This window comes from Mirounga angustirostris, unplaced genomic scaffold (genome assembly GCF_029215605.1).
Source record: "Mirounga angustirostris isolate CCGP_5_RB_7025 unplaced genomic scaffold, mMirAng1.0.hap1 SCAF_6, whole genome shotgun sequence".
Lineage (NCBI taxonomy): Eukaryota > Metazoa > Chordata > Mammalia > Carnivora > Phocidae > Mirounga > Mirounga angustirostris.
This window is the reverse complement of record NW_026991714.1, coordinates 84,051-104,538: the sequence shown is the minus strand read 5'-3', so window position 1 is coordinate 104,538 and position 20,488 is coordinate 84,051. Positions and strand designations below refer to the sequence as shown.

At 54.4% G+C, this 20,488-nt stretch overlaps 3 protein-coding genes across 6 annotated transcripts; all 3 read left to right on the top strand.

Annotated features, from left to right (window-relative positions):
* The first annotated feature begins 1,158 nt into the window (after positions 1 to 1,158).
* Positions 1,159 to 4,652, top strand: S100A2 (S100 calcium binding protein A2). 3 transcript variants are annotated; one of them, XM_045876030.3, is made up of 3 exons: positions 1,159 to 1,304; positions 3,435 to 3,582; positions 4,412 to 4,652. In XM_045876030.3, the coding sequence occupies exons 2-3, from the start codon at positions 3,442 to 3,444 to the stop codon at positions 4,562 to 4,564; spliced, it is 294 nt and encodes a 97-aa protein (XP_045731986.1). In that variant the 5' UTR covers positions 1,159 to 1,304; positions 3,435 to 3,441; the 3' UTR covers positions 4,565 to 4,652. The 3 variants fall into 3 exon arrangements, with proteins under 3 accessions (XP_045731986.1, XP_045731982.1, XP_045731983.1); XM_045876026.3 differs by lacking the exon at positions 1,159 to 1,304 and adding an exon at positions 2,288 to 2,446; XM_045876027.3 differs by lacking the exon at positions 1,159 to 1,304 and adding an exon at positions 2,526 to 2,948.
* Positions 4,653 to 4,773: 121 nt separating this feature from the next.
* On the top strand, positions 4,774 to 16,907 carry S100A3 (S100 calcium binding protein A3). Its single transcript, XM_045876025.2, has 3 exons — positions 4,774 to 5,745; positions 15,985 to 16,130; positions 16,543 to 16,907. The coding sequence occupies exons 2-3, from the start codon at positions 15,990 to 15,992 to the stop codon at positions 16,702 to 16,704; spliced, it is 303 nt and encodes a 100-aa protein (XP_045731981.1). The 5' UTR covers positions 4,774 to 5,745; positions 15,985 to 15,989; the 3' UTR covers positions 16,705 to 16,907.
* A 1,392-nt stretch (positions 16,908 to 18,299) lies between these two features.
* S100A4 (S100 calcium binding protein A4) lies at positions 18,300 to 20,478 on the top strand. 2 transcript variants are annotated; one of them, XM_045876022.3, is made up of 3 exons: positions 18,300 to 18,414; positions 19,265 to 19,420; positions 20,193 to 20,478. In XM_045876022.3, the coding sequence occupies exons 2-3, from the start codon at positions 19,280 to 19,282 to the stop codon at positions 20,355 to 20,357; spliced, it is 306 nt and encodes a 101-aa protein (XP_045731978.1). In that variant the 5' UTR covers positions 18,300 to 18,414; positions 19,265 to 19,279; the 3' UTR covers positions 20,358 to 20,478. The 2 variants fall into 2 exon arrangements, with proteins under 2 accessions (XP_045731978.1, XP_045731979.1); XM_045876023.2 differs by lacking the exon at positions 18,300 to 18,414 and adding an exon at positions 19,006 to 19,157.
* Positions 20,479 to 20,488: the final 10 nt, after the last annotated feature.

The window sequence follows — 20,488 nt, the reverse complement described above, 5'->3', positions numbered from 1 at the left end:
CTCAGGGATATGGCCACTTGAGGGCGCCATCGGGGCCTCAGTCCCCGGCGAGGGACAGGTCTCCCGGAGCTGCCCCTGGTAGTCAGTGGCTCTCTCTCTGCTCTCTCATTCCCTTCACAGTCCTTCTGTTCCTGTGGTCTCTGACCTTTTGTCCATCCCTGCTGGTGAGGCACTCCCTCAGCTCCCTCCCTCCCTGGACCCCAGGGCTAGAGCGGGTGTTCCCTCAGGGGTTGCCAGCTGTTTTCCAGCCCGGGGTCTAAGTGCCACTTCTGGGACCTGGGGAAGTTAGGATTTGGTAACAGAGTCCGTGGTGTGATTTGGGAGACCAGAAGGCCCCTTGGCTCCTAACTACCATCCCCAGTGCCCACTGCATTGGCACGGGGTGTGTGTGAGACCCTTTGTTCATGCAGAAACGAGTAAGACCCTGCCCAGTGAGCTCACCGTGTGGGGGTGAGGGCAAGAGAAGACAAGCACTCGAATGATTCAGCCCAGGGCAGATGCTCTAGCGCACAAGGACAAAAGGAGTCCTTGTATGGGACACAGCAGGTAGAGATGGAATCTGGCTGGGCCCGGGGAAGGCTCCATGAAGAAGGTGGCATTTACCCAGCCTTTGAAGGATAGCTGGGATTTCAACAGGAAGAGATGTGGGGAGCAGGGGTCAGGACAAGCAGGGGGTCCCAGCGCACCGGGTGCATGCATGATGTGCTCAAGACGCGGTGAGCCAGGCAGTTAGGGTGTGTGTAGAGGGGCTTGGAAAGTAGGCTGGGGCCAGGGTCCAAGCACCTCGCTGCCAGGCTTCGTGGAGGAGCCATGGGCACGGCTGCGATATCTGAGCCTGAGAGGCCTTCTCTCACGTCCTGAGGCAAAATGGAGGAAGTGCTTCGAAAAGCAGTGCGTTGCACCCATTGGGCTTTACCCTCAGGGGGAAGGACTTTTATTTCAAGCTCTACATGAAACGGGGTTTGACAGGGAGGAGCAGTAGCATGAGGGGTCCATGTGCCTCGGACAGGAGGGGACACCGGGGGCTCCGAGGCCTGACGCCCTCTGCACTGTTCAGGCTGCCCTGAGTCCCACGGTGACCCCAGGAGAGGGCAGCCTGGCTTCCATCTGACCCTGTCAGTTCTCAGTCCCAGCTCCTCTGCGGTGTCTAACTCAAAGCTCCCAGACGGGGGCCCATGAAGGGTCTCCGTGCCAGCATCCTCTCCTCCCAGGCTGGGTTGGGGTTTCCAAGTGCTGCCCTGGCCTCCAGGGAGGAGGCGGGCGCCGCTGAGTCATTGCCCGGGCATCTGGGCCTGGAACAGTGGGTGAGTCACCGAGGGCTGGGCGCTGGGGGAGGGGAAAGAAGCTGCTGGACCTCTGGAAGGGGGAGGGGAGCTTGCGGCCGGAAGGGCGGTGCCCAGACTGGTGGAGGTAGAAAGAGCAGTAGGCCCCGGCGCCTGGGAGGGGGCAGCATGAAGCCCGCTCTTCTCTGAAAGCCCCGCCCTGGGCTGGGTCCTAGTGGCTGCAGTTTGGCCTTCCTCCGGGCATGGGGAGGAGCCTGGCGGGATGGGGTGAGGAGGGCCATGGCTGTGGCCTGCCCCAGCCCAGGCCTCCGCTGGGGGAGCTGTCCAGCCCCTCCTCGCTTGCCCACCCCCAAGCCTTCCCTTCTCCGTTTCGAACCTCCAGGGGCGTCCTTACAGTTCCCACTGACTTGCTCGCCCCCACTGCGAGGGTCTCTCAGGGCCTCCCTGCCTCCTTCCAGATGCCTTCCTACCCACGGGGGCCTTTCAAGCTGTTTTTAGGCACACGCTTCCCTCATTACCTCACCGAGAGGAATTCCGTTGCCAGCCACGAAGCTTCCCCCCGTGAGTCCCTAAAGTCAGCTTGCAAGCGTGTGTGCGCGCGCGCACACACACACACGCACACACACGCACCCACACGCACGCATGCACGCACACACACACGCACGCACGCGCACACGCCCGCACACGCACGCGCACACACGCCCGCACACACACGCACACGCACGCACGCACGCACGCACAGGCCTGGGAAGTCCCTGGGTGCCTGTATCCTCTGACTCACAAATGAGCTGCGGCCCGCAGGCATGTGTCAAACGAGCAAGGCCTGGCACGAGACTCTAGTCGTGCAAACAGGGGTGACGGCCCCTTACCCTGCTTCCCCATGACACCTCCCACTCCCCTCCGCGGCGTCGGTGGGGCCTTCTCGTCCAGCTGGTGGTGGGGCTGGCAGAGTCGGTGGGGGGGAGGGGGGGCGGCAGAGTCTGGGGTGGGGGCTGGCAGGGAGTGGGTGGGGGTGGCAGGAGGCCAGGCTTCAGCGGGATCAGGTTGGGGCAGGTTTGATTTCCTTAAAATGCCAGGCTGGGGGCCAGTGGGGCAGGCATATAAACCCCAGTGTGGGAGCCTGGCCCTTTGCTTTCCTTCCAGAGCCTCTGTCATCTGGTCTGGTGAGTGCCTCAGTCTTCTGAGGGCTGGGTGGGGGGACCCCAGGGGTCTCTGCCTTATTCTTCTTTCTTAATCTTTGTCTCTATAGTTTCCTCATTCTGGGTCTCTCCCTTTGGGGGACCTTGTGTGAAGTGTCCGACTGAGAGTTTTTTCCAGGCTCCTCTGTGAGGTCTTAGTTTAGGGGTTGCTCTGAGACCTTCTCTTGGGTCTCACAGTCTAGGCATCTCAATCTAGAGACCCTTCTTGGGGGCCTAGGCCTAGGAATATGAGGTGTGGAGGGTGGTGCTTTAACAAGAGTCTTGAGTTTGGTTTTTGTTTTTGCAAAGTCCTGGATTCTAGCAGGACTAAGGGACAAGAGCCAGGGATCTCAAGTGCGTGGGCCTGCCTGGGTCCCTGCCCTGCATAGCTGCATAATGCCCTGCCCTTTGCCGCTTCCCATCTCCTCCCCCTTGAGAAGGCAGAGCTAGCGGATGGGCCCAGAACTTTACTTGCCCCTGACACCAGGTACTGAGGCCTTACCCCAGGACTCCCCCCTAAGCATCCCGGGGCTGCTCAGAGCATTCTCAGAGGCAGAGCCGTGGAAAAGATGGCCTCTGAGTTCTGTCCTGCTGTTCCCAGGACCCAGGACATGTAATTCCTTTAGTACCAATCTCAGTAGGATCCTTCCTGGTGGGGAGGGTTGCTCAGTGGCCTTCACCTGTCTGATAGAGACAGTACCCCTCTCCCCCTCCCGGCTCAGAGGTCTCTACTGGGAGGGAAGATTCATCCCTATCCTCTGAGAGTCCTTAGTCCAGTGGAGGAAACATACTTGCCCAAGGATACTTCTCTGGCCTTGGGGGTCCCTCGTCTATGGGGGAGATGACTCCTCAGGGAGGAATAGTCTCGGGAGATGCAGAGGGGGGTTTGGAGAGGCACTTTGGGGCACAAGGGCAGAGTGTCCTGCGGGCTGGGATGAAGTGTCTCCATCACCTGCCACCCCTGTGGCCCCAGATCCAAGATGTCCAGTCCCCTGGAGCAGGCACTGGCTGTGATGGTCACCACCTTCCACAAGTACTCTGGCCAAGAGGGTGACAAGTTCAAGCTGAGTAAGGGGGAGATGAAGGCCCTTCTGCACAAGGAGCTGCCCAGCTTTGTTGGGGTGAGTGGGGCTGGTTGGGGTGGGAGGGTCCTGATGTATGTGTGGGGGCTGCCTGCTGATGCAGACACAGGGCGCAGCCTCACAGAGGGGGCCGAGGCCCACCCACGTGTGAGTGCCCTGTCACTGCCGCCCCTGCGGCTCTCCAGAGGATGGATGGCTGTCAGGGCCCTCAGCGTCCATCTGTCCGATCCCCTCACTGAGTTGAGCAAACCAAAGCCCAGAGAGGGGAAGTGACTGCCCAAGAGCACACAGCTCTCTCGCTCTTAGTTTCCATGTTATATGCCAAACTAAGAAGGTATGTAGGGAGAGAAGAGCCCAGCTAACACATGCGCCCTGGGACAGTTGGCAGAAAAATGCAGTCAACTTTCAGTTTGCCCCTCACCTGCCTCATATTGACTCCTGAAGAATTCAAAGTCAGTTCTCAGGCTTTGAACTTATGGGGCATGTCCTTTATTCCTTTAAAAAATTTTTTTTTGGTTAAGCTTTTCTAATTTGGTTTCATTTTGGCTGGTATTAAAAAGTTTGCCTTTTCTGAATTCAGAAATTTTTAATTTGTTCATCAGCACAGTGGGGGTAGTGATGCCCACCTTGTTGGGCTCAGGGAGTACCTGGGTGCTCCTCACTCCCAGCAGGGACAGCTGGAGACCCTCCCCAGTGAACGTCTACCTGTCCTCATTCCCAGAGCCTCTCTGTAGCTCCCAGGAGGTCCCTGCCCACCACGTACCCACTGCCCAGTGCGGAGTGAGGGCTAGGCTCTGACCAGTAGGTGTGTGATTGGTGTGGGGGTGGGTGGAGAGCAGCCTGCTGAACCATTCTTTTTCACTTTCAGGAGAAGGTGGATGAGGAGGGCCTGAAGAAGCTGATGGGCAATCTGGATGAGAACAGTGACCAGCAGGTGGACTTCCAGGAGTATGCTGTTTTTCTGGCTCTTGTCACTATCATGTGCAATGAGTTCTTCCAGGACTCCCCAGACCGGCCCTGAAGCAGAGCTCTTGCTTTGCTGTGGGCCTCTTGGACCCACGGGGACTCTAGCTATCCTTTGTACTCAATAAACTTATCTGTTGATCATATTTTATTTTATTTTATTTTATTATTTTTTTTAAGATTTTATTTATTTATTCATGAGAGACAGAGAGAGAGAGAGGCAGAGGGAGAAGCAGGCTCCCAAGGAGCAGGGAGCCCGATGTGGGGCCCGATCCCAGGACCCTGGGATCATGACCCGAGCCGAAGGCAGATGCCCAACCATCTGAGCCACCCAGGCGCCCCTGTTGATCATATTTTAATAGCTCAGTGATGCCCCATACCCTGGCTGGCTCAGTTGGGGTGCTGGAAAATGAGAGCCTCCTTAGATCCTACCCCCTCTAGGCTCTGACTCTTCTGGAAATCTCCCCAAGGCCAGAGCTGTGCCTTAAGTCCCAGACTTTGGGATTTCAAGTACCAGTAAAAATTTGAGATAGTTTGCTAACTTTTTTTTTCCCAATAAAGATATTAAAAAAGGCAAATACCATCCACCATCACTGTCATTTCATAAAAAGAGATAAGTCTAACAAAGAAGGAAGGATACACTCCGAACGAAGGACAGACCTTGACATTCAGTGCTGTGAACAATTAGCTGTACTAGGATCTGCTCCAGAGGCGTAAGGTGGTCTAACCAACCCAGCAGACCTGCTCAGTAAAGACTTCTTTTTTTTTTTAAAGATTTATTTATTTATTTGAGAGAGCGAGAATGAGAGAGAGTACATGAGAGTGGGGGAGGGTCAGAGGGAGAAGCAGGCTCCTCACTGAGCAGGGAGCCCAATGCGGGACTTGATCCCGGGACTCCAGGATCATGACCTGAGCTGAAGGCAGTCGCTGAACCGACTGAGCCACCCAGGCGCCCTCAGTAAAGACTTCTTATCAGGTTGCCGGCTTTAGGCCCTGTTTTAGCAAAGCTGTATTTCTTTTGATATCTGCTTTCAGATGGGCTCCAGTTTGAGTTCATTCTTCTCCTGTTGGAAGCTATCAGGCACTAGTTCATATCGGCATCCTGATTTTTTTCTACCATTTTCCCTAAACTTGTAGCGAGGTTGCCATCTGTTCTGCACCCTACGGTCCATCAGGTGACAACATGCCCGAACACCTTGCCACCTCCTAACAAAGTCACTGACTTTCCAGCCAGCAAAGGTGAGGTCCTCATATTTTATTCTTTCCTCTCCTCAAGTAATTACACATGTTAGATTCTCTCTCTCTCTCTCTTTAATGGATCCCACTTTTAGTTACCAAATTCTCTACCAGTTAGGAATGTATTCAGTTGTAAGATACAGGAAACCCGACTAAGAATGGCATAAATGAATTGGCATTTAAATGTCTTATAAAATAAGTCTGAGGTATGGAATTCAGGTTTGGTTCAGTGACTTAGAGATGCTGTTCTGGTTACCTATTGTTGCATTACAAATCACCCAACACTTGGTAAATTAAAACAGATTTATCTGTCAAGTTTCTGTATGGAGACTGCAGTCAGTCAATGAAGTTCTCATTTGGGACTTTTCATGCGGTTGCAGACGGATGTTGGAGCTGGAGTCATCTGAAAGTTCAAATCAATTCAACTTCCAAGGTAGCTTACTCGATATGCTTGGCAATTGGTGCCAGTTGTAAGCTGGGAGCTCGGCTGGAACTTTCGTCTGGAATGCCTACCTATTACCTCTCTATGTAGCTTGGGCTTCTCAGAGCATGGCAGCTAGGTTCTGATAGGGAGGATCCCCCAAGTGAGCATCCCAAGGGGTCCCAATGGGGGCTGTGAGGCTTCTTAGGATTTACCTCAGCAATCCAAGAACATCACTTCTGCTGCATTCTATTGATCAAGCAAATCATCAGGCTGGCCCAGATTCAAGGGGAAGAGAATTAGGCTCCATCTGTTCATGTGAGGAGCAGTAGCACAAAACTGACGTGGCCATCTTGGGAGACTGTATACCATAGTCTGACTTCTAGCAACCATGTGCAGAATGTAGTCACCTCCTTCCCAAGACCCACCATGTTTCACCCTGTTAAGGCATCAACGTGGGGTCCAGGGTCTTGTTATCTATGTCAGGCCCTAATCAGCTCCTCAAGAACAATTCCCTTGACCTGAAGATCTATGAACAATACATTCAATGCACAAAAGTGAGACAGACAGATAATAAACACTCCTAGTCAGAAAGGGGTGGTGGTGGATCAAAGGCACAAAAGTGTCATTGGTCCATAGCAATTCTGAAATTGAGTCAGACACATGCCACCAGATTCTTGATTAGGGCCCAGTTCTGCTCCCTATAAGTGGTTCTTCTTGGGTCCATGCTCTAGGCTGTTGGTTTCATTCTCTTTAACTCTTTATTTTCTATAAGGAATGTCTGTGTTTGTAGGTTTCTCAGCTGCCCCCTGCCCAAAGGAAGTTGACAACCCAAAGCTTCTTTTGTTTGAACTGTCTCTATCCCTTTCAGCCCAGGATTATGTAATTCCTTTAAAAATGTTGTGGGCTAGGGGCGCCTGGGTGGCTCAGTCATTAAGCGTCTGCCTTTGGCTCAAGTCATGATCCCAGAGTCCTGGGATAGAGCCCCACGTCAGGCTCCCTGCTCAGCGGGAAGCCTGCTTCTCCCTCTCCCCCCGCTTGTGTTCCCTCTCTCGCTGTCTCTCTGTCAAATAAATAAATAAAATCTTTAAAAAAAAATGTTGTGGGCTTCCTGTGTATCAACTTATAATTCACTTAATTAGACTAATGCCACACTTAGAAATCTCTCTGAGACCGGCCCCTCCCTACCTTAGACTGAGAATCAGGGAGCTGGGAGAAAGGCCCTCTTGTCTGAAAGCATCTGAGAGGCACACTTCCAAAATTGTTAGAAGCCAACTTGCTTATCTGAGATCTGTGAGACTTGCCTTTAAATCTTTCCAAGTCTCTACCTTTGACTTTGTTTTTACCCGGAGTCCCTCTCTATTGGCAAGGCCCTGGATTTGACCTTTGCCCTGAAGCCATTTATTACTTTGAGAGCCATGTGCTGGCTGTAAAGACTGTTCTGGGCCATCTATATTTCTATATTATATTAAAAAACCTGAGCAGTTCCTTCTTAGGTCATCTCTTTCTTCTCCTGTTTTATCATGGGCATCAGAAGAAGTAGGCACTTTCAGTATTCCATCTAAACATCTCCTCAGCTGGATCCATGAGTTCATTAGGTACGCTTTCTATTTTCCCATTACCATAGACTGTAATGTCCCCAGACATTCCACGACTACATACTAGGGTCTTTTCTTTCTTTCTTTCTCCTTTCTTTCTTTCTTTCTTTCTTTCTTTCTTTCTTTCTTTCTTTCTTTCTTTCTTTCTTTCTTTCTTTCTTTTTTTCTTTTTCTTTCTTTTTCTCTTTCTTTCTTTCTTCTTTCTCTTTCTTTTTTTAAGATTCTATTTATTTATTTGACACAGAGAGCACAAGTAGGGGGAGCAGCTGAGGGAGAGGGAGAAGCAGACTCCTCGCCGAGCAGGGAGCCCGATGTGGGACTCGATCCCAGGACCCTGGGACCAGGACCCTGGGACCACGACCTGAGCTGAAGGCAGACGGTTAACCGACTGTGCCACCCAGGTGTCCCTAGGGGTCACCTTTTCTTCAGCCTTCAGTAACAATTTCCTCACTACCCTCCAAATTATTACTGCTAACCTCCTGAGGTCCTTCTAGCTTTCACTTATTACCTGATCCCAAAGCCAATGGCACCTTCTTGGTTTTTGTAATAGCAGCATCCCCCTCTTGCAAGGAACCAGCTCATGTTAACTTTCTAAACTTTTCCTACCACTTCCTCTATCACTACATTTAGGATTCTCTTTGGTCTGCATCCCAAGATACATCAATGAACAGTTCAACCAAATATTTTGTCATTTCGTAACAAGGGTCTTTGGCTTTCCAGCCTGGACGTATTTGGCTCTTGTATCTCTCTGTCTTTCCTCCTCCACTTAGCCAATTGTATTTTTTAGATTCTTTTACTTGAGGACTCCACTTTCAGATGTAAAATTCTCTACCAGTTTGGAATGTATTCAGCTATGAGTTGCATGGTTATTTCCATGGTGCTTAATTGTCTTGCATAACAAGAAGTCTGGGGTGGGCAGTTCAGGGTTCGTTCAGGGGCGCAGAGATGCTATATGACACCAAGTGCCTTTTCAATTTTTTTTGCTCTGTAACCTATAGTATATATGCTTTTCCCCTCATGCATGCTGCTTCGTGATCACAAGATGGCTGCTGTACCTCCAGGTTTCACTGTCCATGTTCCAGTCTGGAAGGTGCAAAAAGCTTTCCTTCAGACTTTGCCTTTTAATTATGCAAAAAGTGCTCTCTCCAGGGATTTCCACTTGCAGCTCTTTGGTCTTAAGGATGTAATAAGACTGGACCTAGCTGCAACCAAGTATTTTTACCTGGGCATAATGACACTTTGAAAGGAAAAAAAATTTTTTTTTTTAAGATTCTATTTATTTATTTATTTGAGAGAGAGAGTGCACACACAGGCGCGCGTGTGCAGGAGCAGAGGGTGGGGCTGAGGTGGAGGGAGAGGGACAAGCTGCCTCTGCGCTGATCATAGAGCCCAATGCAAGGCTCGATCTCAGGACCCTGAAATCATGACCTGAGCTGAGACCAAGAGCTGGCCACTCAACCCACTGCATCACCCAGGCACCCCCAAAATGGGTTTTCATAATAAGGAAAGAGGGGATGGATAGTAGACAAGCAATAGACAATATAATATTTTCCTGAATTGTTTTCTTACTTCCCTGGGAAACCCTGATGCTTGGTGACCACTTTCAGAATACCTCAGACTAGACCTGCCCAGAGATGGATGGGACCCGAGTGCGAGGGTGCCTGGACAACCTGCTTGTTCTCACTGTTCTGCTTAACTGCACATCTGGGGCTGGTGAGGCAGGCTGGGCAGGCCTAGCAATGAGAGAAGCCCACCTCCCTAATGTCCTGTAGGAGACAGAGCCAGGAGAAGTAGGTCAGGGAGTGGTGCTGATGGTGATTCACGGCCCAAAGCAGCTCTCTCAGCAACTCCATGCAGTGTCACTTGGCCTCTGGATTCCCTGGAGAGGGTCTGTCCTTAGACCCTCATCACAGAGAGGAAACGGGGAGGGGGCAGCATTGGCGTTCCTGGACATCTCCCTCTGGCCGGGCTCTCTGCTGGGCCTGTGGAGCACTGTCTCCTTGCATCACCAGAACAGTTAGATGATGGGTGTGCTGGTGGTAACTGCACCTCACGGAAGAGGAAACGGGCCGGGAGACGTTGAATAAGGAGCAGTGTTGGGACTTGACCCAGGTCTGTAAGAAAACACCTCACCTCTATGGAACATGGGATACGGAGGAGCAGTGTGGGCCTCCCTCCTTTCCCCTGGCCACCTCCACAGCCTTAGGCTTTGTGGGAAGGAAGGGGACCCGGGTGAGCACAGTCCAGATGTTCTTGGTCTCTTGATGAATCAAGGGGAAACCTGGCTCACTTGCTGGTGGTCTGGATACTCACAATGGATCCTGGCTTCTGCTGGGGCTCAGTTCCCCATTCCTGGACTGTTTTGGCTGGTGGAGACTGGCCTCAACTGGTGGGTGCTGAATGGGGCTAATTTTTTGAAAAAATATGTTTTTATTTATTTGACAGAGAGAAAGAGAGAGAGAGAGAGAGCACAAGCAGGGGGAGCAGCAGAGGGAGAGGGAGAAGTAGGCTCCTTGCTGAGCCAGGAGCCCGATGTGGGACTTGATTCCAGGACCCTGGGATCATGACCTGAGCTGAAGGCAGACCTTAACTGACTGAGCCACCCAGGCGCCCCCTATGTGACATTTTAATCCTTCCCTTTTGTTTCATTTTGGAATTCTAATTCTCCTTTCTCCACCTTCTTTTGCCTTATAATCTTTTCTTTGAACTTTGTATCTCTCTCTTTTTAAAGATTTATTTATTTATTTATTTTAGAGAGAGAGAAAGAGAGAGAGTGTGTGTGCATGCTTCTGTGGAGTGGGGGAGAGGAGGGGCAGAGGGAAAGAGAATCCCAAGCAAAGTCCTGCCGAGTTGGAGCCTGCCATGGGGCTGGATCCGACAACCTTGAGACCATGACCTGAGCCAAAATCAAGAGTTGGACGCTCAACTGACTGCACCACCCAGATACCCCTAAAAAATTATTATTATTATTATTATTATTAGAGTAGGTTCGGTGCCCAGTGGGGCTTGAACTCATAACGCCGAGATTAAGAGTTGCATACTCTTTTGACTGAGCCAGCCAGGCGTCTCCCACCCCCTTCCGACTGAGTCACCCAGGTGCCCCGGAATGGGGCTAATTTCTTTTCCTTCTGTGCATTTGACAGACTTAACAAACACCAGACTTACCTAGCTGGTCTTAACAGTCCTCCCACAAAATCTCTGCTGAAGCAGAGAGCAGAAGAGTCCAGAAAATGGCATCATTCAAAGGAATGTCGGACAGGTTGCTTCCTCCCTTCTCCTGGAGCTGCAGCTGGGAGACCCTCCTTAGGACAGCCATGCCTCCCATCAGGGCTTGCTGTCCCCTTGGCCTTTGCTCTTTAGGGTCTACCCTTGGCAGCCTATTAACCCTCCAAGAAAAGAAATATTGACGTCAAAGGTGGCTTCTGAGACAGGGGAAAGACTGAACTAGGGCTCCCTGTGCTCCTGTCTTCAAGTCACATGAGCTCTCCACTGACTCACCGATCCCATCTGGGAAATGGGCATAACTGGCTCGGCCATCAAAAGAGGTAGTATTCTAAGCTCCACAGGCTCTCCTTGGTCTCAGTTCAGACCCTCTCCCCAGCAAAGACCTCCCGGCTCCAGCCCCAGTAATTAAATCCCCCCTTCTCACCTCCCCTTATGGGACTTAGATGATGAGAAAGAAGGTGGATCAATCTGACAGCAGTTCATTGGCCCCATGGGGCTATGGGATTGGGGGTGCTCACCCTGATCCCTGGGCTCAGGTCCTTTTGGAACAAGTACATGAATGTCCAGGTGCTCTAGGACACTTCATTTTATTTCTCCCTGAGGTGCAGAACCAGACACTGACCTTGAAAGGGCAACACAGCTTCCCAGGAGCCTTTCAAAGGCCCTGGTGGTGATGGTGGGGGCAGTGGAGAGAGGAGGGGCAGGAAGGAGAGGGAGAGGGGGAAGGCGAGGCGGGAGGGTCAGTACTGTAGGAAATCCTGTCAAGGCAGAATGCATCTACTCCCACCCTCACACCCACAGGCCAGGGAGAGACCCTCACCTTCCAGATGAGGTGCACACCTCAGCATTTAGCTCCGGCACCCACAGCAGGGGAGCTCCGGTGAGAGCCCAAGGGTAGAGAAGCAAGAGGAGGTAGCGGACAGCGGAGGGTGGGACAGGACGACGGCAGCCCCCGACTGGCCTCAGAGGGATGGTTAGCGTGAGGTCCATTTGGAACCACTGCAGAAAGCGGGGTTCAGGGCAGCTGCTTGGGAAGGCCCTCCAACGGGCAGGCAGATTCCCGTCACTGCCAGAACTCAGGAAAGCAGGGGAGGAGGGTTTGCAGCTTTACCCACGCCCTGTGTGGAGGCCGAAGAAGGCTGCCCAAAATGACCCGGTGAGGAGGGCCTTGTTCCCTCCTTCCGCTTCCCCTCTCCCTGACGCCTCCATTGAGGGGTCTCAGTGGGCTGGCAGGCTGTAACAGTGAGTGACATAAAGTACTTTCACACGGAGGTCCTAGGGTAGGAATTCTCCAAACCCATTTTGGAGGCAAGGAAATTAGGCCCAAACCAGGCAAAGGATAAGCTCGAGGCCAGGTGGCAAGAGGGTGGTGGAGCTTGCAGGGGAGGTCTGGTGAAGGGCCCTTTCCACGACGGTCCTCCAACCCCAGAGTGCCTGTCTCTCCTGGGTGAGCTCCTGCCCCTCGCCTGCAGCAGGCCGACAAAGGGGCAGCATCCTTCCGGAAAGGTGCAGCAGGCTGAGGAATGTGAAGGACCTCTGAGAAGCAGGTTGCCACTCAGCAGACCACCACATACAATGCCAGCCCGCCACCACCCTCTCTCCCTTGGCCCTGGCTCTGGCTCTTGCACTGACACCACCAGCCGAGCGTCCATTTATTTGTTACTGCCTGTGTCCCCCACTAGGTTGTCATCTCCACAGAGCCAGGCTTGATGTGTCTTGCTTATGACTATGCCCATAATGCCTTGGACAGGTGCCTTTAAATATCTGCATGAATAATGAATGGCTCTTAGGCTGGCCACTTATTAGCTGTGTGACATCGGACAAGTTACCCACCTCTCAGCTAACATTTATGCCCTTACTATGTGCCAGGCACTATTTATCTGTGAGCTTTATACACATCAACTCGTATAAGCTCCACAGGAATCCTATGAAGTGGTCACCATTATTATCCCTGATCATTGACAGATGAGGGAAGTGAGGCCCGGAGGGTGGGGTGACCTGTGGCAGGGAGGTGGCTGGTAGCAGAGCCGCGAAATCACAGGCTGGAACAGGTGCTTGGCCTAGAAGTGAAGTAACTGCTGGCCCCCACTTCTGTCCCCTCCTCCTTGTAACCTTTTGCCTATAAAACAGGGCTAATCACAGCTCTCCTTTCCCTACCCGCCCCCTGCTCAGCCCCCTCACCCACAGGGGCTGAGCCCTCATGGAGAGGATGCAGAGGCAAGGTTTGGGTTCTGGGGAAGGGCTGGGATCAAGGTATCATGAGCTCTCTGTTTGCCTCCATCAGCAACAAGCTTCCTCAGAGGCCTGGGTGCTGACGTCCTCTTCCACTTTCCACACACTCTTCTGGGTCTTGGGTTCTCCTGCTATGAAATGGGGAAGGGTCTCTCAGGCTGGGGGGCATGAGAGAGGGAATAGAGTCATAGTGATATGGAGGGATTTCCACTTCTGGTAATATGGTGGTCTCTGCCTGTTCCCACTAAAAACAACAAAAAATGTTGGACAGAATTAAAAAACATGTTCCAAAGCAATGAGGAGCTCACAGGGCAGTAGGGAATGAGGAGACCAAAATCTAAGAGAAAGCCAACTCCAGGGGGTGAGCAGGGCACCAGGGCCCCTCATGCCCCAAGACCATTGGCCAAGCTGAGCCCAAACGATCTTTGGCTTTCATAGTCTGTGGGGTGAGGAAGACAGAAGCTGACGCCCAGGCCTTATTGAGGAGGGGAGACAAGGGGGACAGCCCCCATAATGCTGGGACCCCAAAGGGCTACATACTCCAGCTAAAGGCCAGAGGAAACCAGGCCCCATCCCATCAGACCTCAGGGAACAGAGGACAGGACACAGACCTAGGGGCTGTATGCACAGGGAAGCCCGCAGGTTTTATGGCCCACTTACGGCCCTTAGGGCAGTGGGGTGCGGGCCGCAGAGAAGTCAGCCTGACTGTGGAAGGGCCCCTCGGAGAGTTTGCCTTCCTTCCTCCTATTCTTCCAGACACCCTGCAGATGGTCTCCTCAGGGGAGAGAGCAGTCCACAGCCCAAAGTGACCAAGAACCATTGACCTGGTCAGGCAGAGAGGATATCTCAGGCCTCAGTGTTCTCACCTGCAGATGGGGGGCTAAGCAGGTGAGACCTTGCTCTCCAAGATCCCCTCTGGCACAGGGATTCTCTAAGGGTGAAGCTATGTGTGCTTCTAGAGTGAAGAGGTGGGGGTGGATGTGATGGATCAGCCTGTCTCCTCCAACTGTGCTGGAAGGGGTTGGGGGGGTTGCTGTGCCCAGTTCCCAGCTCTGGGGGCGGACAATAAGGGGGTTGTGTCTGTGGCCCCGAATGGGCCTTTGATGTATGCATGGGTGGGTGGGCTGGTGGGGCCTATAATAAGGGCCGCCAGGGAAGGAGGCAGGGGAGCCCCTGGGGGCATCCTCAGCTTGACCTACTTGGGCCCCCATAATTGCTCCCTTCCTTCACTGGGAAGCTACAAATAGGGATGTCCTGTCTCTAGCCTCTTACAGCTGAAACCAACACCAGCGGTGAGTACCAGCTGCTTGGGTGCTGCCTGGATTGGGAGGCAGGGCAGCTCAGGGTCTGGGCATGGGTGCAGAGGGATGAGCACAGCAGGGACTGGCCTGGTGAGGGATGTCAGATATGGTTGGCTCAGGGGTCCTTTGTACAGCGAAGGGCTGTCTGGAAGCTTGGGTTAGGGGTGTGGAGCGCTGAGATCTGGCAGGGGTCAGGGCTTCACGGGGAAGAGAGGATTCCCTCCAGTCTCCAGGGACCCAGCTTCTGAAAGAGCAACCGCGGTGGTGCCAGCCAGGCTGGCAGGAGCCCAGAAGGGCCTCTGAGCACCTCGGAGTTTCCTTATTCCCTGCGTGTGTGGCCTTTTCCTCTGCTGGGAACACAGACACCTTGCCCCAACGCTGGGCTGTCATGGGGAGACCACAGGCAGTGCTTTGCCCCATCGCCCCGCCCGCAGCCCTGCCAGCCTTCTGCTCCACAGGGCCCAGCGGAGGGGCATCAGGGACAGAGCCACGGCCGGGCAGCCTTGCTGCACACTCCTGTCCCCTGGGGGAACAAGGGCCTAGGCTCACAGGGGAATAGTACTGCCTTCCCGACTGCCTCAGGGTTTCCCCAGGCTGGAGGCAGCCTCCCAGAAGGCGGTGGGATTGGGGGGAGGCGGGCACTTCCAGGAAAGCCTGCCCCTCTGACAGAACAGGGTGGTCCTATGCAGAGCCTTCTATCTCACGACCCCAGGGAGCAGGGGGACAGCTTCAGGTGGGGCAAATCACAGACCGGTAAATACCTGAGCTGACTCTTTCTGTGGACTGCCGGTTCAGGTCCCTGAGTAGGCCTGAGAGGCGGAATGAACCCCAGTTTACAGCTAAGGCCCCTGACACCCAGTGTCAGTGGCTCATCTGAGGTTGCGTGGCTGGTTCGATGCACAGGGGATCCCAAGCAGAGTTCACGGGAGGAGGGTTGGGTGACGGTGGTGGTGGTGAGGTGGTGGGGGTTCCTCTCAGACCTGACCCCTCCCTGAGAATGCCTAGCTTCTCCAAGGGCCTGAAGATGAGGCACACAGGGCAAGGGTCTCCTTGTGCTATTTCCTACGGAAGGAGTTTGGGTCCTAAAGGTCAGGAGGCTGTATCTCATGGGGTGCACAGTGGGACTGAGCCCTTCCTGGGTGTCAGGGACAAGAGAAGGTAGACAGTCAGGGAGTCCTCAAGGATCCCCAGTGTGGGGGTGTAGTTGGCGGGTGGGGCACTCTCCCTGAGGAATTTGCAATGATGTTAGGGAAAGAAGACCTCCATCCAGGAAAATAACAATGGGGTAGTAGGGAAATAAATTAGAAGGGGCCGGAGTGGTCAGGGAGGGCTGCTCAGAGGGGAGCTTGTGGGGCCTGCCCGAAGCCTGGTGGAGACTAAGGTCTGGGAGCAGTCCCTGGGAAACGCCCTGGGCAGAGGTGCCCTGGGCCTCTGGCATGAGTCTCACACCCTTGTTCTCTGACAGTGAGGATGGCCAGGCCTCTGGAGCAGGCGGTGGCTGCCATCGTGTGCACCTTCCAGGAATATTCGGGGCGCTGCGGGGACAAGCACAAGCTCTGTCAGGCAGAGCTCAAGGAGCTGCTGCAGAAGGAGCTGCCCACCTGGACCCCGGTGAGCACCTGGGGTGGCCAGTCTGCAGGGGAGCACTGCCTGGACTCTGCAGAGACAGACCCGGGGGCAAGCTCTGAGCAAGTGGGGTACAGGCGAGGCTGTGAGGAGGGGACACCAGAAAGGGAACGGACGTGGCAGGAGTCCCGGTGTCCTCATCTGTGAGACGGGAAGGAGAGTCGCTACACCTGCTGCTTTGCAGGGCTACTCGGAGGACAGAGGGAGAGACACTCAGTGGCAGACAGTGGGATCTGAGAAGGACGGTGTGGGGGGCACGGACATGGGCGAATGACCAGGACAGGAGGCTGAGGCTGGCCCCCAGAGGGGTGTGGGAGGCGTGGGACCGCCCAGGAGTGGAGGGCGGGAAGTGGCATGCTCCCTCCTCAACCTGCCCCCTCCCCCTCCCCCTACACAGACCGAGCTGCGAGAGTGTGACTACAATAAGTTCATGAGTGTTCTGGACACCAACAAGGACTGTGAGGTGGACTTCGTGGAGTACGTGCGCTCCCTTGCCTGTCTCTGCACCTACTGTCACGACTACTTCAAGGACTGTCCCCCTGACCCCCCCTGCTCCTAGTAGGCTCTGCTCCCATGGGCAGGGGTCTGCTGGGGCAGGACCTGATACGTTGGCCGGGCCTACCCATGAGGCTGGGGACGTGAGGGGACCTCCCCAGGATCACAGCTAGAAAAACACAGAGCAGTCAGTTGCTGCCTCCCCACTGAGGCTGTGACGGGAGGGGGGGAGGCTGCCCTGCACACACAAGGCCCTTTTAACTCCTAATAAAGAACTGGTGTCTCTTGGTTTGGCTTGCTTCTTCTGATAGTTCGGGTCTCGGGGCAGAGTCCTCACTCCTCTCTGGTCTTTCGTGCTGGAGAGCAAGAGGCCAAGGGCGGTGTCAACCCAGCGGAAACATATGGTCTCCACCTCCGGTGGGAGGGGTGGGGTCAATATGAGGACAATGTCTAGGGGCTTTGGGGGTGTCTCTTTCTCTCTCTGGGGAGAAGAAGGAGAAGCTCCCCTGGGCTGTCAAGGAGGACACCAGGGCAGCCCGAGATTCCCTGGGGATGGTGCTCGGTCCTCAGCAAGGCTGTTCTGAGGAGGAGGGTGGGGTGTAGGGGTGGGGCGGGCTTGTTGGCCTGGCTGTGGGAGCCCAGAGAGCAGAACTAATAGGATTAGGGTGTCTGAGGTCTGACTAGGGTATTGCTCCTGGCCAGGGAGGGGTACCCTGCATCAGAGGGGGAAGGGGGCACCTTGAGCCAGAACCCATCCCTGAAGCCATAACCAGCTGAGGGCCTTAGCCCCCCACTCCTGATCCCAGTCAACCTGAGTTCATACCCCACTCTGAGAGGGTGACCCTGATCCCTGCCTTCCCCATTTTGTGCCATTTCTTCTCTAACTTTCCACCCCAACCTGCGCTCTTCATTTTAATTCTTTCCCAACTCTGGATAGCCCCTCCTGATACCCTCCCTCTCCCCAGTCCTATGGGTACCTGCTGTCCATCCCTGAGCCCCACACTTGACTCCTACTCCCTACTCCATCACTACTGCACCCAGGACCTTCATCCACTGACATGCCTGGGGTGGTCCTAGCATCAGCTTCGGCTGTTGGTTTGCTCCTCCTCCAGACCCCCACCTCCTGCCCTGGACCTCACTCAGCATGGCAGAGCGCCCTTTGGGGAGGGGAAAAGGGCAGCAAGAGCCGTACCACAACACTGAGCCTGGGGTCCCCTTCTTAGTGCTTGGGCAGCCACATTTCCAGGGCAATTTCTTTTTTTCAAGATTTTATTTTATTTTATTTTTTAAGTAGGCTCCATGCCCAACGTGGGGCTTGAACTCAAGAGATTCAGAGATCAAGAGTAGCATGCTCTACCAACTAAGCCAGCACGGGCATTTCCAGGGCAGTTTCTCACCCATCACTCACCTCCCCTGTATCCCCCTTTCTAGCTGCCCAGTGGGACCACTTCCTCCCTGTCTCCCATACCCAAGGCACAGACTTCCTCTAGCTCCCTAAAATTCAGGTTGAGCTGTGCCCACTGGGGAGTGCCCAACCCACTGAGCCCCCTGCTTCTGTGGGCTCTCCCATTGTCCAGTGTGCCTGCCCAGGGCAGGAAGCTGGGTTTCCAGCTGGGCTGGTGGAGGGGCCCACAGGAGGACTGTCTCTCACTCTTCCCCAGCTCCTGCTATGGGCAGGGCCTGGCCAGGGTATAAATAGGACAGACCGCTGGGTTTTCCCCACTCTTTCTCTCTTCGCACCCTCTCTCCTCATCTCCTCCTCCCTCTTGGCCTGGTGAGTCGTGGTCTCCTGACTAGCACACAAGGGCTGTCAGGTTGAAGCTGGGGTCAGGCTCAGGGCAGAGGAAGGAGTGGCTGGTGGGGGCCAGATGTGCTAACTGGGTCCAGCGTGAGATTCTGATGAGGAGGCCCTGTGGTGGGATGTGTGTGTGTGTGTTTGCGCACCTGCATGCACATGCAAGAGAAAAAACCCAACAAAACAAGAAGCGTGCAGGTGGCTGGATTTGACCTAGCTGGGTGGTGATGAGATGCTGGGCTTTGCACATGCTGTTGCTGTAGTGTGTGTGACCTGTGGGTCTGCACACTGGCTTGTGTTTGCTGGGTTGCACAAGCCTGTGTATGCACACTCGGGTGTGGGAAGAAAACTGAAGGCAACTGGCCTTTCGTCTGGTTGTGTCCTATGGGCCTCTGCTCTGCACCCAGCAGCCCAGCCAAAGGGAGCTTGCCTCCCCACCCCTCCCTTGCGTCTCTGCCCCTGCCACCTCACCCTGCCCCTCCCTGTCTAGGGCTAGGCCGCTGGTTTTTTCCGCTGCAGGCCCCTTGGAGGGGGAGAATGGGGCAGGGCGGGGCTGCTGTGGCCGTGGGAGTACTGGGGGGTGGGGAATAGTTGGTGAGGCCCAGCCTGAGCAAGGCTGCCTGAAATCCAGAGCCTGTGCAGCGGTCCTGGCCAGTGTTGGTGGCCCGAAGCACACACTTTCCACCAGGAGCTGAGCCCCACCTTTCTGGGGCCCCCCTCTGGTGAGAGCAGAGTCTCACCAGGTGGTCCCTGAGGGATGGGAGTGGGGTGGGGCATTCTGAGGGTGGGGCTGGGGAAGATAAGGGTGTCTCTGGGACCCTGTCCTCAGATCCTGACTGCCACCATGGCATGCCCCCTGGAGAAGGCTCTGGATGTGATGGTGTCCACCTTCCACAAGTACTCGGGCAAGGAGGGTGACAAGTTCAAGCTCAACAGGTCAGAGCTAAAGGAGCTGCTGACCCAGGAGCTGCCCAGCTTCTTGGGGGTGAGTCGCTACTGCCTGGGAGTATGCCCCTGTGTGCCCCCTTCTCCGCAGAGGAGGGGCAAGGTCTGGGTGGGAGGGCACCAGTGGTTTGGCAGAGTCTGTGACAGCTGGCATCTGTCACCGAGATGGGGACGTCCGGGCAGAGGGCTTGCTCTAGTTGGAAACACAGTGAGCACCCGCCGCTCATTTCCTGGAGCCCAGCAGGAAGAGGGCTGGGAACGAACAGGTAGGACGCCCGCCGGACTTCGCCAGGTGCTTTGTCCAACTCAGCTGAAGGGCAACAAAAGTTGAGAGAGGCTAAGGAACTTCCTAAGGTAGTGAAAGTGCAAAGCTGAGATCCACAAACCGGGATGTTTACCATCAGTCCAGCAACGAATAATTTTTGAGTCTCTGTGCATGTGAAGACACAGTTATGGAGACACATGCCTATGCTCCCGAGCACTCACAGCTCCCATTTATATCAAACTTTATGCAGTTTGTATGTTACCTTCATGACCATTGTCTAGTTGGGTTCTTGGAACAACCTTGGGGGAAGACATCGTGGTCCCCTTCTCCAGCTGTGTGCAGGTACTCAGAGTTCCTCACCCCTTGGGGTGATCTTCTGTGGCCCCAGCCTAGCCCCTGAGAGCTGGGGTTCCAAAGCGGGGCCCCCAGGGCGGGCCCCCAGGGAGTGGCCGTGCCTTCTTGAGCTCCCATCTGAAGATGGAAACCTGGTGTAGTCTTGGCTCCATCCCCAGACTTTGTGGTTCTACCTGTCGCCTCTTCCCTGCAGAAAAGGATGGATGAAGCTGCCTTCCAGAAGCTGATGAGCAACTTGGACAGCAACAAGGACAAAGAGGTGGACTTCCAGGAGTACTGTGTCTTCCTGTCCTGCATTGCCATGATGTGCAATGAGTTCTTCGAAGGGTTCCCCGATAAGCAGCCCCGGAAGAAGTGAAGGCCCCCGTGTGGGTGGGGGGTAACTTACCTGTTGGTAGAGGGCACAGGACCTCACCCCGGCTCCACCAGATGTGTGCACGATGTGGACCAAGTTCAATAAAGATCCTTGGAAGCTTTGAGGCTGATGGT

Bases quoted from the DNA above. Each gene is read 5' to 3' on its own strand.
- S100A2 (XM_045876030.3), top strand. From the start codon at position 3,442: ATGTCCAGTCCCCTGGAGCAGGCACTGGCTGTGATGGTCACCACCTTC. The intron at 3,583-4,411 runs GTGAGTGGGGCT...TTTCACTTTCAG, and splicing joins AGCTGCCCAGCTTTGTTGGG to GAGAAGGTGGATGAGGAGGG.
- S100A4 (XM_045876022.3), top strand. From the start codon at position 19,280: ATGGCATGCCCCCTGGAGAAGGCTCTGGATGTGATGGTGTCCACCTTC. The intron at 19,421-20,192 runs GTGAGTCGCTAC...TCTTCCCTGCAG, and splicing joins AGCTGCCCAGCTTCTTGGGG to AAAAGGATGGATGAAGCTGC.
- S100A3 (XM_045876025.2), top strand. From the start codon at position 15,990: ATGGCCAGGCCTCTGGAGCAGGCGGTGGCTGCCATCGTGTGCACCTTC. The intron at 16,131-16,542 runs GTGAGCACCTGG...CCCCCTACACAG, and splicing joins AGCTGCCCACCTGGACCCCG to ACCGAGCTGCGAGAGTGTGA.